At 37.4% G+C, this 14,090-nt stretch overlaps 1 protein-coding gene across 1 annotated transcript; it reads left to right on the top strand.

Moving 5' to 3' along the window:
* The first annotated feature begins 1,427 nt into the window (after positions 1-1,427).
* Positions 1,428-10,981, top strand: tbx18 (T-box transcription factor 18). The gene is made up of 8 exons (XM_067371137.1): positions 1,428-1,866; positions 2,800-2,974; positions 3,628-3,729; positions 4,243-4,414; positions 5,104-5,271; positions 6,376-6,440; positions 7,852-7,946; positions 9,052-10,981. Exons 1-8 carry the CDS (start codon positions 1,638-1,640, stop codon positions 9,708-9,710), a joined length of 1,665 nt encoding a protein of 554 aa, XP_067227238.1. The 5' UTR covers positions 1,428-1,637; the 3' UTR covers positions 9,711-10,981.
* The last annotated feature ends 3,109 nt before the right edge of the window (positions 10,982-14,090 follow it).

Below are 14,090 nucleotides of genomic sequence, written 5' to 3'. Positions count from 1 at the left end.
ACTAGAGTTTGGATTTTATTCGTTTAAAATGTTTCGGCCATTGTCAAGGCCTTCATCAGACATACTGCAATTAGAAAATAATGCAGGCTATTATCCATAAGTGACATCAACTATAAACGAAGAGTGAATTAAGACAGCTGCTGCTGGTAACTCACTGGAGTGTGTGGTAACATGGAAATACTCAACTGTTTATTAAAACTGTACATATATTTTTCTTCAATTGATCAATAATGAATGACTATAGTAGGCTACGCCTTATACAATTTGTATGATTTTTTTTTTTAAAGATTAGACTTTATAAAGTGACGACTGTCATTTGGACATTTATTTTTTTATTTGTATTAATTGTAATATTATTTTATAATGAAACTGTGTATGTTCTCCAAGTTTCATTGCATGCGCGTGGCGCACGAATTCTCCAATGGCAGAGCAATAATTTACACGTTTCAAACGGCGGGAATATTAAGGCACTGTACATTGGCTACATAAAATCCACAAGATGCTCTAAAAATCACATGGGTTTAAAAGATCGAATCATATAAAAGCATGATAATTTACGCGACTTATGTGTTTATCTGTGCAAAAAACATCTCGCTAAAATAGGTAAGACAAATTGGTTCATGAGCAAATAAATAAAAAATAAAAAACTTATTTGAAACCATTTGAAATAGGCTAGTTTTTCCTCTCGAATTCAGTATAGCCTAAGTAAATAACGATAGTAAAACCAAGAAACACAAACAGCAATACCGTCGATATTTATTTAAAGAAAAATGTTTAATGTTTATTTAAAGAAAATGCCTTATTTAAAGCTGAAGGGTATTTATAATCGCCTTGTAAAATGTCTAATTTATATTTATAAATTGTTGCATATCAATAAATGCAAACATTATCTTTCTTTAAAAAATTGTATCGTAATTTGCATTCAGCCGTTTCTTTTTTTTTTCAATAATGTATACAATTAACAGTAATATGTCCTTTTTTTGGCTGACTTATTGTACCAGGAAATTGTGTCTCGTAGTAAAAATGAGTGCTTCCTGGGGACTTGTATTTAGAAACTGTATACTGCAAGTCTCAAGTCAGGTTAGTTTGACATGTCTTATTACTGGGCCTCACGCGCAGATACAGGCGTAGATTTGGTAATAATTCTACAGGATTGGCTCACGAGGGCTAGTGCGGAGGTAATGCGGAAGCATGTGGAGTATGTGCAGCCGCAGTGTGAAAATGATCGCAATGCCGCGAGCATGACTGGAGCTCAGTGAGTGAGAGATGATTCATTCAGCCAGGCCGCTTTACCACATATGGGCGGAACGTTCCGCACGAGGGGCCGAAACGCAGCGCGCCTATTGGCCGAGAGCGCCGGTGATTGACGTGAGGCAGCCCAGCCCATCTTCTGCCCTGGTTATTGGCACTTTAACGAATCCCGGCCACTGCCTCGGTGTCTGTGCGCGTTGACAGACCGATGAGACTGTTTTAAATAGTCTGTCGCTTCGTTTTCAGCGTCTTTGTCACATCGCCCGTGGTAATTAGCTACTGAAGTGGACTATTCTGACTCAAGGAATGCTAGATTAAGTGCTGTTGCAAATGCACTTCTGGTGAACTTCTCGTCCTCGGCCAATCTGTCTTCTAGGTTTGTAACCATGGCTGAGAAACGACGGTCACCGTGTACTATGAGCCTCAAAGCGCACGCATTCTCGGTAGAAGCGCTTATTGGCACGGAGAAAAAAAGAAAGCTGGAGGAGGACAACGAAAACTGTTTTGAGGAGGTAAACGAGGTGTCGAGCCTGACAGAAAGTCCGCAACCCCAGACTAGGAGAACTTGTCCCAGCACCAGGAGTTGCGATATAGACTGCGCAAGCGACGAATCCCGTAAGTAGACTACTTGAATTACTAAAAAGCTCAGAAATAGTTACGCACGAAACAAACCACAAATATAAAGTAGTCTAAATCTATATTTGTAATTATCTCGGATGAAAAGAAACACGGTCATAGACAATGTTATTCTGTATTTCATCTAGTTTGTAGCCTGTATTTTTTTTTTTTTTTTTTTGTAAATAATAATAGGCTGCTAAATAAATACTAACCAATAATTACATTAAAGAAGACAGTCTTCCACTAAGAAAATCTTGTAAAATATCAATAAATTCTTAAGTAAATATGCCTCTGTAATTTAGACGTGTAACTGAGTGAAGTCAGGGTGACAAAGACGAAAAATACAGTATAGAAACACAAAATAACACAGTTATGAGCCTCATAAATATGGGCACTAAGAGACTGACTAATCTATTCTGTGTTTATGAGTTTGGCCACAATCATAAACACAAATCAAATTAACTTGCCATCACGAAAGCCTAAATAGGCCTACTTGCAAAAACAAAAAACAAAGAAAGAAAGAAAGAAAGAAAGAAAGAAAGAAAGAAAGAAAGAAAGAAAGAAAGAAAGAAAGAAAAAAAATATATTTTCACAATGGAGCTTGAATAAAATATGATCTCGATAATGCATCACAAATTCTAGAGTTAAATTCTTAATTCCATAACGGATATGGAGTCAAAACAAAAAATGGGGGAAATGTAGGCTATTTATAATTGCATTGTAATATTTAACAGCATTCAATTAAAAATTATAAACATAGTTTGTAAATACAGGCAGACAATACGATACAGAAAATCATTGCAAAACACTTTTGCATGTCACATCATCGCTCGTTTTTGCACTAACAATAGGCTAGTGTTAAATAAAAAAGGGTTCTACAGACTGTTACAATATGCAATCATTAAGACCAACTCTTTCTGTCTTTCTCAGCGGAGTCTGAGGACGTGTTGTTGGATAGCCCACAGCCTGCACCCCAGGGCGCGCAGCTCCTCGCGCAATCAGGCACGAGCTCCGGAGAGGAGATGCGCGTGGATTTGCAGGGCTCAGACTTATGGAAGCGCTTCCACGAGATAGGAACCGAAATGATCATCACCAAAGCCGGCAGGTGCATCACACAAAAACACGCTTTTCAGTGTTAAAATATTTAATGATAATTGGCTAAAATCACCATATTCAATATTTACATTTGAAAAAAAAGTGGTAACATAAAGACACTCATTTCTTTTATAGTAAAATACGCTATATATGACTCGTTTTAATTTCTTTATTTTATTTTATTTCTTTATGACTCGTTTTGTTTTTATTTTTAATGCAACCAAACATGAATTCTTAATCCAAAACGCATTTACCAAAGTCTGAATTAAATGGCTGAAATATCCAGACAGTCTCTTTTCAGGGATGGTAAATGCGGTTACTTTCAGATATGGACTTTGGGAATTAAATACTGAATTAAACTAGTGATTTGGACGAAAATGCCAGATATTTAATACTATATTTATTTATTTTTTTCAACATTTGATGAATTTTATATTATATTAAGCCTGCTTTTGTGCATTACAGCTACTTTTATGTGTAGTATTTATTTAGACTGACAATTTATTTAAATTACCTGACTTGAAAAAAAAAAAATATATATATATATTATATATATATATATATATATTATATCTGGGAATTTTTTTCTTTTGCAGTTCTGGATTGCCTCATTATTATGTAGTCCTAATGAAAATATTAATATGAAATGTAATTTTATCCCAGGCGAATGTTTCCCGCGATGAGGGTTAAGATTGCAGGACTGGATCCTCATCAACAGTATTATATTGCGATGGATATTGTTCCTGTCGACAACAAACGGTACAGGTGAGCAATTTACGAAAGTTGTCTTCCCAACTGGCCGCTGCAGGACAGCCTGTTGTAGGCTATTGATTCTGACAAATGATAGAAACAGTCTAAAATGTGCAAAACATAATATTGAGCATTTTGAACTAACCGTCTCCACAAATGGCACTCCGGGACTTTGTTGACTTGTTCAGTCCGGCCTTTTGCGATGCCCTTTTGGGAGCTTGACCTCGTGGACCTGAAGGTCATGAGACAACTGCAGTCAAAACAAATTCATAACGCTTTAGTTGATGGCGGGTTGCTCTGTGTATCTGAACATTTTGTACAGCTGTAAAGACAGACTGCGGATGGAGTCTTTAAGGTCGGAGACGGTTTGCTAACAGTGCTAGAGTCACCACAAGAAATTTGCGTTGCGCGCGACGAAACTCAAATACATTTCGTCTAAAACTTTACTGACAGATATTGCTTTTAAAAGTCGAGTCGTCTAAAATTTACATTAAATAATGACACTGACTCATTTTTTTCTATTCCAAGGTACGTCTACCACAGCTCGAAGTGGATGGTAGCGGGTAACGCCGACTCTCCTGTCCCTCCGCGCGTCTACATCCATCCTGACTCGCCTGCTTCCGGTGAGACGTGGATGCGGCAGGTTATAAGCTTCGACAAACTCAAACTGACCAATAATGAGCTCGACGACCAAGGCCATGTGAGAGAATCTCTTATTATGTGTCCAAGAGTGATTTACTGAATGTTAATGTTTCGTTTTTGTACATTTGAATGAGGAAAACTGCATAATTCTTGTCTACACACAGAAAAAAGAGGGTTTAAAATGGTACCTTTAGGGGTACAACAGCTTGTCGCTGGGCTAGTACCTTTAAAAGGAAATTTTTGTACCTTTGTCCTTTTGAGGGTACTGCCCTAGCGACAAGCTGTTGTACCCCTAAAGGTACCATTTTAAACCCTCTTTTTTTGTATGAATGTTTTTGTAAATTTGAATGAGGGAAAACTGCATAATTCTTGTCTATGTTAGGCTTATAAGGAAAACCTGTCAATACATAGTTAGCAGAGCAGACCTTCAGATTTTCCCTCTGTGATCCTGAAATAAATTAAATGTTATAATTAGACAACTCTTTTCATGCACCCCATTACACACATGCTAGCCATTGTCGCCCGGTGTGCATTTTGTTTTGCTGTATTATTTTAAAGGTCTAAACATGTTGTAATGTGGAGGGTTGTAAACAAACTCAATTGAAAGCATCCCCAGGGCGAGGCAGTTAAAGGGCCGTTTGGCCTTTGAAAATGGAGGCATGTGTGTTTTTATTGAGGTAGAAAACTGCTTTGGTAATTCCTCCGTTTCCCACTCTAAACACTGATGCGCGATGTAATGTTTTCCAGATCATTCTGCACTCCATGCACAAGTACCAGCCCCGTGTCCACGTCATCCGTAAGGAGTGTGGTGAAGAACTCTCGCCCGTTAAGGCAGTTCCCACTGGGGACGGTGTCAAAGCATTCTCTTTCCCTGAAACTGTCTTCACAACGGTGACTGCATACCAAAACCAACAGGTAATTCCTGGCACAATGCACAGTCCTGTGCACAATTTGATTACACATCTCAAAAGCTTCAAATAAGGGTCAGATTGTTTCTTGAAATGAAATGAAGAGGAATTTGTTGGGCTCAGTACCTTTTATTTTTATTGGATTACATTATTACGGCTTGATTTTTTTTTATAAAACAAATGAACATGTAGGAAAGCCATGCCTGCCGCAACAAACCTTGCTTATTTATTTTTAATAAGTCCAAGCAAGCAAGACAAAATGTTAATGTACACAGGCTTTATCACTGCTTTAGAAAGAAAACAGATTAAAAAAAAGCAAGCACAACATAAGCACGTACATCAACAATATAAATAATATTATTAGGATACAAGATATGCAAAATTCAACCTATTTTAGAATAGTCTGGACTCAATACCAGCCTTTATGAAAATGTATAAAGCAGAGCTGTTCTGTTGTGAAAAATAAAACACTTTTTTAATATGTTTTATTTTTATAATAATCTTGCAGAACACTCTTATTTAGGTTCCACTGGAATGATAAATGACTTAATTTAGATATATTATTGAAATAATTTTATAAAATCGCTTTAAGTTGGGCACTACGTTCATAGATCAAAGCCTCTATGAGACTGTAAGAATACGCAGCACCTCATAAAGGGCAAATTTATTTATAAAGAGCACATTTATTTTGGCATATGTATTGAATTTCCTTTGCCAACAGTTCAGAAGCAAAATATTGATAAATTGCAACACAGAAAAAAAAGTACTTTAGAAATTGTTATTTTATATATTGTTTGATGAAATTTATTTGCTTTCGTTTGCTATAGCAGATTAATACCAGAGCATGTTTTAGATAAGTTAGAGCTTGAAATCTTATCATCATTTTCATGTTAACTGCCAAGTTTTAGAAATTATGTCATCCATTTGTCTGAGCTTATAAAAACAACACATGCTCTCTCTCTCTCACACACATACGGAAGAAAAAGCTTATAAAATAAACCCACACACATTGCATTGTGGGATGAGGGTCACTGGTGCTAGGTCAGGGAATTTGACATTACAGGCTTTGGGTCAGTAAAGAGAATGTGTTTTGTGTGTGGATCTTTTACAGATAACAAGACTGAAGATCGACAGGAATCCATTTGCAAAAGGATTCAGAGACTCAGGAAGAAATAGGTAAATATATTCACTTACTGTATATGTACAGATCTTTGCTTAGCTCTGGAATGCCAAAGGCTTTGCCTGATTTTGAGTCAATGGCATTGTACATTTTAAAAAGCAGTAACTGCACCAATACTGGAACTGAAAAATGGGGCTTCCAAGGTTTTCATTAAATTTTATTGATCGCAGTTGAGTCAAACCCATATGTCACAGAATAGATCATAGTCTGCGAGCCCCAATATCTAACTTTTGACCAAATGTGTAGTTTCTTCTTTTACCTTTTTGTGGGGCAGTACAGAAATGACACTTCATTACATTTTTCTCTAGGCAACAAAAAGGTTTTTGTTCAACTTCACATTCTCTTTCTCTTCTGACATCAGTGTAAAGTTATTTCAGAACTATCAAACCATATTAAAGGATTATCAGATCCGAAGGGAAAAGACTTATTTTAGCCAGACTGAAACTACCACAAGATTCCAGCGAGGCCCAGACAAAATAAACATAAAAACAGAGTCACATTAAAAGCCATTATTCCATGTACAAAAACAAATGTATAAATGAAAATACACAGCACAATAAAAATAATCTCCATCTTCACATTACACAAGAGAAATAAATAATAAACATGCAAACAAGAAATGGAGGCTGTGCAGAAATAAGGCTTGCACGACGCTGACTCGAAAGCTCAGTGGGGAAGTTTAACTCTGCTCATTATTTTTAAACGAGAGTGATTTTAACACCCCTCTGAATCGCAGCAGACCACATACATCCAGTTTTCCTCCATCCCTCTGCGAGGTCTCGCAGAGCACTTAGACCGAGCCCCGTGGCTCAGTGTTACAGGAAAAGTTAAGCAGTTTGCTAAACAAACTCGGCCACTTGATAGCTCAAGTGGTGTGACTGATAAAACTGGGGCCGAAACAAGTTGAGGCATCTTGTGTGAATTATCGCCTGAGTGGTACTGCGGAGGGGGTGGGGTAACGTCCACGCTAACAAGGCGCACCGAACACCACCATTACTTCCAGAAAAAGCAAGAAAATACCCCCCCACCCCTCTCTCTTTTTCTTTCTCTCTCCTCGTAAAGCTTTAACTATGGCTTCCTGCACTCTATGTCTGATCCCACCGATAAAGCTATGTGAAAATAATTATAGCCTTGCTGTCGCACACACACACACCAACACACACACTTTATGTTCTTCATTACCTGCTCTGCTTTACTGCCCAAATACATACTGATAAGGAAAGGGCCTAGCACTAAGATGGCTGGCAGGATTGAACGCATTATTGGAAAGGTTAGCCAAATGCTTTTCTGTTAAGTGGGATGAGAGCTTTACTCAATCAGTCTTGCATTTGTGTTTGTACGCATATTGTGTGTTCGTATATCTTTAGATAGTACATGTTTATTGATCAGAATGCTTGTGCGTTGTAGGATGGGACTAGAGGCTCTGGTTGAGTCATATGCGTTCTGGCGGCCCTCTCTGAGAACTCTGACATTTGAGGACATCCCTGGAATCACTAAACAAGGTACCACGTGTGTGTGTGTGTGTGTGTGTGTTTTCTCTGTCACATTTATCATTGCACAATATGTTTCTGTAAATAATTACATAAATAAGACAACATTTTTTAAATTGAAATTTCTTTCTTAACATCATGTCATTTCAAATATATATGACTTTATTCTTGTGGAACAACAAAAAAAGAGAATATTTTGAAAAAAAAAATCGATGATGCAATGAAAGTCAATGGGATCCAATTTTGTTTGGAATAGCATGAAGATAAATAAATAATAGATTTTTTTTATTTTCAATTTCATATTCAATTCCTGAATTGGAATTAAATAAATAATTGAGCTAGCAAACAGGATGCAGAATTGGAACTTGAATTTGAATGCTTGGAAGTAAAATTAAAAGAAATGAATATACAATAACAAAAATTTTAACCAAAGAGATAACTAGATGAATCGTGAAGTCATCTTGTGATTTAAAAATGAGCCAATTCTTTAAATATGATTTTTGCACAACCATGGTACACATGAAGACCAGAAAGATGTATTAATAAAATATTTAAATAAATTAAAGGGTTTGATCACACAAAAAATGAAAATTCTGTCATAAATTACTCACCCTCATGTCCTTCCAAACCTTCATTCATCTTCAGAACACAAATTAAGATATTTTTGATGAAATCCGTGAGCTTTCTGGCCTCTGGTAGTGTTTACTACGTCAACAGCACAGGAGACTGAAATTGTTCGTTATTTATAGTTATTATTTTTGTTTGTTTTTGCACACAAAAAGTATTCTCATCACTTCATAACATTAAGGTTGAACCATTGTAGTCAAATGGACTATTTTATTGATGTCTTTAGTACCTTTCTGGGCCTTGAAAGTGGTATTTACTGTTATAAAGTATATCAAAGGCTGGAAAGCTCGCGGATTTCATCAAAAATATCTTAATTTTTGTCTCACGTGAGTAATTAATGACAAAATTTTCATTTTTGGGTGAACTAACTCTAAGACTAAATCGATTTCATGTTTACTTTAGATCTCTGTATTGTGAATACAATATATTTATTTTATATATATTTTATGTGTACATGTTATATTTATGATGTGTCATTATGACTGCTCAGGTGCAGCTGGTTCTCACGGTGTTGGTTCTTCAGCGCACACACATCTGCTGTCCTCGTCCTCCTGCTCTTCCCCTACATTCCACCTGGGTTCCGGGGCGGGGCCAGTGTGCGATTACTCCACCTGCAGTCGAACAAGCCACCCACTCCACCGCTACGCCCCTCCCCTCTCCGCAGACTCCTACAGTCGACTTGCCAGCCCCGCAGCAGATGCGTTTTCCACTACTCGGAGCTCCACGTATGTGAGCGGGGCCGAAGGTGAAGCATTCTCATGCGCACAGACTGGCCTGCCGATCCAGATTCACAGCATGCCAAGCACAACCTCCCAGCTGCAGTACCTAATGCCCGGCCATACCCATAATGCGTTTTCCACCAACCAGAGCACACAGGGATCCTATAATGGGTTCCGCCTGCACAGCCCGTATGGTCTCTATGGTTACAACTTCTCCACTTCTCCCCGCTTGGCCACCAGCCCTGAAAAGGCGGCCGCCACGCAAAGTTCATTCCTTGGCTCCTCCCCTAGTGGGACGCTGACGGACAGGCAGGTTCTATCCTCTGTGGACGGTCTGCACATGCTCAGTAGTAGTCAACAGAACCTTTTTGACTCACGGACTTTGGGGCTGACAAGCTCCACCTCCCAGGTGACAGCCCACATGGCTTGACCTGTGTCCCAAAAACTTTGACGGACTTCAAAACTCAGCTTTCTTTGAGTATAAACCAGTTTTTGGGACTAGTCACATGCATAATTTATAATCCATCGGAAGAGTTGAGAGAGGGATATACTGCTATGACAAGCAAAGGAAACAGATGTACACAATGTAAAGAACTGAGAGCAATCTGCAATATCATTTATGTTTTGTGAAAATGACAGCTGAAGATCACATTGAGGATATTTTTAAAAGACTTTATATCGTTAAAATCATTCTGATGAAGCAGCACAGACCCTTACTGGACACCAGGGTATGGAAATGCCTGAAGAATCACGCGGGAAACCTAGAAAACACTTTACGGACACTCTTGCGCACAATCCTGCTCAGTTTCATGGAATGAAAGGACATCAGCCATCGGATCTCATCAAGGTTCAATGAGACCCCTGAACTGCTGCTAGGAGTGTGAGGACTTTAACAGATGACTTTTGTGAGGCTGGACTCAGCATCTTATGGACAATAAAACCGAGTTTGGCACTTAAGAGTGTGCAGACTGAAAAAAAGACAGGAAGTGATGTCACAAAGAAGTATAAAACTAGCTTTGATGACTTGAATTTTTAACTACATGATTTGCTAGGTGACAATCAGGTTTTGAGGACATCCGATCAGCATTTATGGCAGATAATGCGGTTTAATCTGAAACTGGACAAGAAAAAACTAAATGTGGGCTTGTGTTTACAAATTCTCTCCAAGTCGAAGGGTTTTTGTCTGGATCAGCGCCGCTGTCTGAGTCTTGGAACAGACAGGTCCGAATGACATCTGATCTGAGATGATAATTCTCACACTTTATAAATACAACCATTGGCATTCTTCAGAAGGATTATAGTATGCTGATTCCAGGTCAGCTGTCTCACTCTGAATCCAAGACTCAAATGAACGCTTTTCCTTTGCTGACATGTTAGCTTTTGCTAATTTACTTATTAAATGTAATTTTTCACAAATATGGAGAATATTATTGATACTGTGTAAAAATTTCACTTGCACTTATGGCAATTTTAAATACTTGCATTTTAATATTCAGGCTTTTTTTGCCAGAATGGCCACAATTGACACTTTTCCTCCATGTTTGACTCTTGTTGGCCTGATAATTAGAAAACCCTTTGAGCCAAATAAAATATATATCCATATGGCAAAGGATAATCAAGGAGTTTATGCATGTGTTTCAGCATCAGATGCTTCTCTTGGGGTCAGGCAAAGGTTCTGAATGCCTAACAAATGAAAAATACCACCAGGGGCTCCTAGAGAGGCACACACACGCAAACAGAATGCATTCACGCACAGGAAAGACATAAAGTTTGAACTTGCAACCTTGCAGTTTAAACAATTAAATGTGAAATGAGAAAAAATAATCCTGAGAAATTGTCCCTGAGAAATCATGCATCAAAAGTTTTCTGTTTGTGCAAATCGGTAAATGAGTGTGACATTACGCACATCATCTTCAGGTAAGACTGTGTGTTCATCTAAAGCAGGTTATGCAAGACCTTCTGAAGGCTTCTAACTTTTAACACCTTTGTGTACTGCAAACATAAAAACAAATTAGGGGACTTGAAACAGGTAGTGTGTGAACTTTGCCTATTTTTTTTTACTTTGAAAATACTCGAACAGCACTAAAATTGGGTCAGTTTTCAGAACCAGAACCAGTGAGACACCTGTTTTGGACTGAAGATGACAGACAAACAGCATATGCAGAGAGAGAGAAGGTTGTTGGGTGCTTTTTTATTTTAGAACAGAGGAATGGTTGGCTTGCTGTATCTCACTAACAGGTGACAGCACCCCCCACCACCACCCCCCATACACCAATATCCTTGTGCACACACACTCACACACCTCACATTACTGACTCATTATCAGTAAACCTTAGGACATTAACACTCCGAGGCCAGTAAAGAGCAGTGTGTGTAAAATGTATACTTAAATTATAAGGTGTACATTTTAAATTGACTCAATAATGGACTAATTTATTCATAACGTGTTTTCATATTGTGTGTAATTATACATATATATATATATATATATATATATATATATATATACATACACACACACACACATATAATATTCCTTTCATCCATTATCAGTCAACTTAAATGGCAGTAATGACTTAAATAAGCAAATGAGAACTAAATTACAAAAGCCTGTTTATTTTTGCCCATAATGATTTTCATATCCAGCAATAAAGTGTAATATAACTCAACTACATATGCTTTTTAGATTCACTGGCTAACATGCCTTTTGGTACTGGTCACCACCATTCTGCCCGGGCTCTCTTTTCATGTCAGTGTGTTGGCATACGGGATCATGTTTCGGCCCCTCGGTGCCTGGCATCGTCGTCTCTACACACGGCCAACACAGTGTTACATTTTCACACTCCTGAGTTTGTCTCACAGGTCATACAGACATCAGTTATGGACTTCACCAGCATTTATATTGATTGTGCAATCTTTGCACATTTACATCTGTTCAACATTCTAAGTACAGAAAGTTACATCAGACCTGAAGTCATTAAGACTCCAAAACAACTTAGAAAGGGCAGAACATTACATTCGACCGTTCATACAAATCATGAATAATTCATTCTTTTTTAACAGCTCCTCGTACGTCCATTATGGTTTGGGAAGAAAGCAAACCTTATTTCCATCAGAGCAACCCGGGCCACATTACGTAACCATGCACTGTTTCATATATTCATCTGTGTGTCTCCTGGTACATTACCAAACACTCTGACATCCAACTTCAATACCCACTAATAGCATGCTAGTTCACTTTAGCGAAGAGCCTCGTGTTCTGCATTGCATATGAGTAATATGAACGTTGGATGATAGATGATATTTTAGAAATTCATCTCATTCGCTCTATGTTATGGTCAAGCACTCGTGACTAATCATAAAACCAACACAATCTCATGGCAATTCGTAATTTTATGTTTTAGCGAATCAATGGCTATGAATTGGCTCATTTGTATGTTTTTGTATGATCTGCTTACGCCCCAGTGACTAAGGTGGACCTTCATGCTTACTTTTTTCTAGAAATTATACGTTTTTGTACGATTCACATTGTATGAATTCATATGAAATCACCACCTCATGATATAGTTACATTTTCCCGTGAAAACAGCTAAGTGCCCATTAACCTAGAGAAAGTTCTCTTTTTTTTTTTTCTGTCAAATCCTCAAAGAGGTGTGTTGAAACAATAAAGCGGGAATAGATAAAATTCATTTTTATATAAATTATTTTTTTCTTGGTTACTTTATACTTTATCTCTGTCCAATTGTTTTTAAACTTTGACAAAACTATTAGGAATTGTGTACACCAGTTCTCAACACCAGTGGTCATTTAAAGGGTTAGTTCACCCAAAAATGAAAATTCTGTCATTAATTACTCATGCCGTTTCACACCCGTTCCTTCATCTTCAGAACACAAATTAAGATATTTTTGATAAAATTTAATTGCTCAGTGAGGCCTCTATTGCCAGCAAGATAATTAACACTTTCAGATGGCCAGAAAGCTACTAAAAACATATTTAAAACAGATTATGTGACTACAGTGGTTCAACCTTAATGTTATGAAGCGACTAGAATACTTTTTGTGTGCCAAAAAAACGAAATAACGACTTTATTCAACAATATCTAGTGATGGGTGATTTCAAAATGTCTTTTTTTTGGTGAACTAACCCCTTAATTTAATCGTAAATGCATTAATTAATGTTTATGGTGATAATATTGCGATTTAATGTCCTATTTTGCACAATATAACCCTATATAAAGTAAATTTTGTGAATACATAATTTAGGGATTTATTATTTATATTTCAAGAAATCGGTAACACATTACAATAAGGTTTCATTTGTTAACATTTTTGGGTTAGTTCAAAATTCTGTCATTTATTACTCACCCTCATGCCGTTCCTCACCCGTAAGACCTTCGTTAATCTTCAGAACACAAATTAAGATATTTTAGTTCAAATCCAATGGCTCCGTGAGGCCTTCATAGGGAGTAATGACACTTCCTATCTCAAGATCCATAAAGGTACTAAAAACATATTTAAATCGGTTAATGCGAGTACAGTGGTTCAATATTAATATTATAAAGCGATGAGAATATTTTTGGAGTGCCAAAGAAACAAAATAACGACTTATTTAGTGATGGCCGATTTCAAAACACTGCTTCATGAAGCATCGGAGCACAAATGAATCAGTGTATCGAATCATGATTCAGATCGCGTGTCAAACTGCCAAACTGCGGAAATCATGCTCCGAACAGCTGATTCGATACACTGATTCATTTATGATCCGAAGCTTCCTGAAGCAGTGTTTTGAAATCGGCCATCACTAAATAAG

Source organism: Chanodichthys erythropterus, chromosome 20 (genome assembly GCF_024489055.1).
Source record: "Chanodichthys erythropterus isolate Z2021 chromosome 20, ASM2448905v1, whole genome shotgun sequence".
NCBI lineage: Eukaryota > Metazoa > Chordata > Actinopteri > Cypriniformes > Xenocyprididae > Chanodichthys > Chanodichthys erythropterus.
This window is presented reverse-complemented; position numbering and strand designations above follow the sequence as displayed.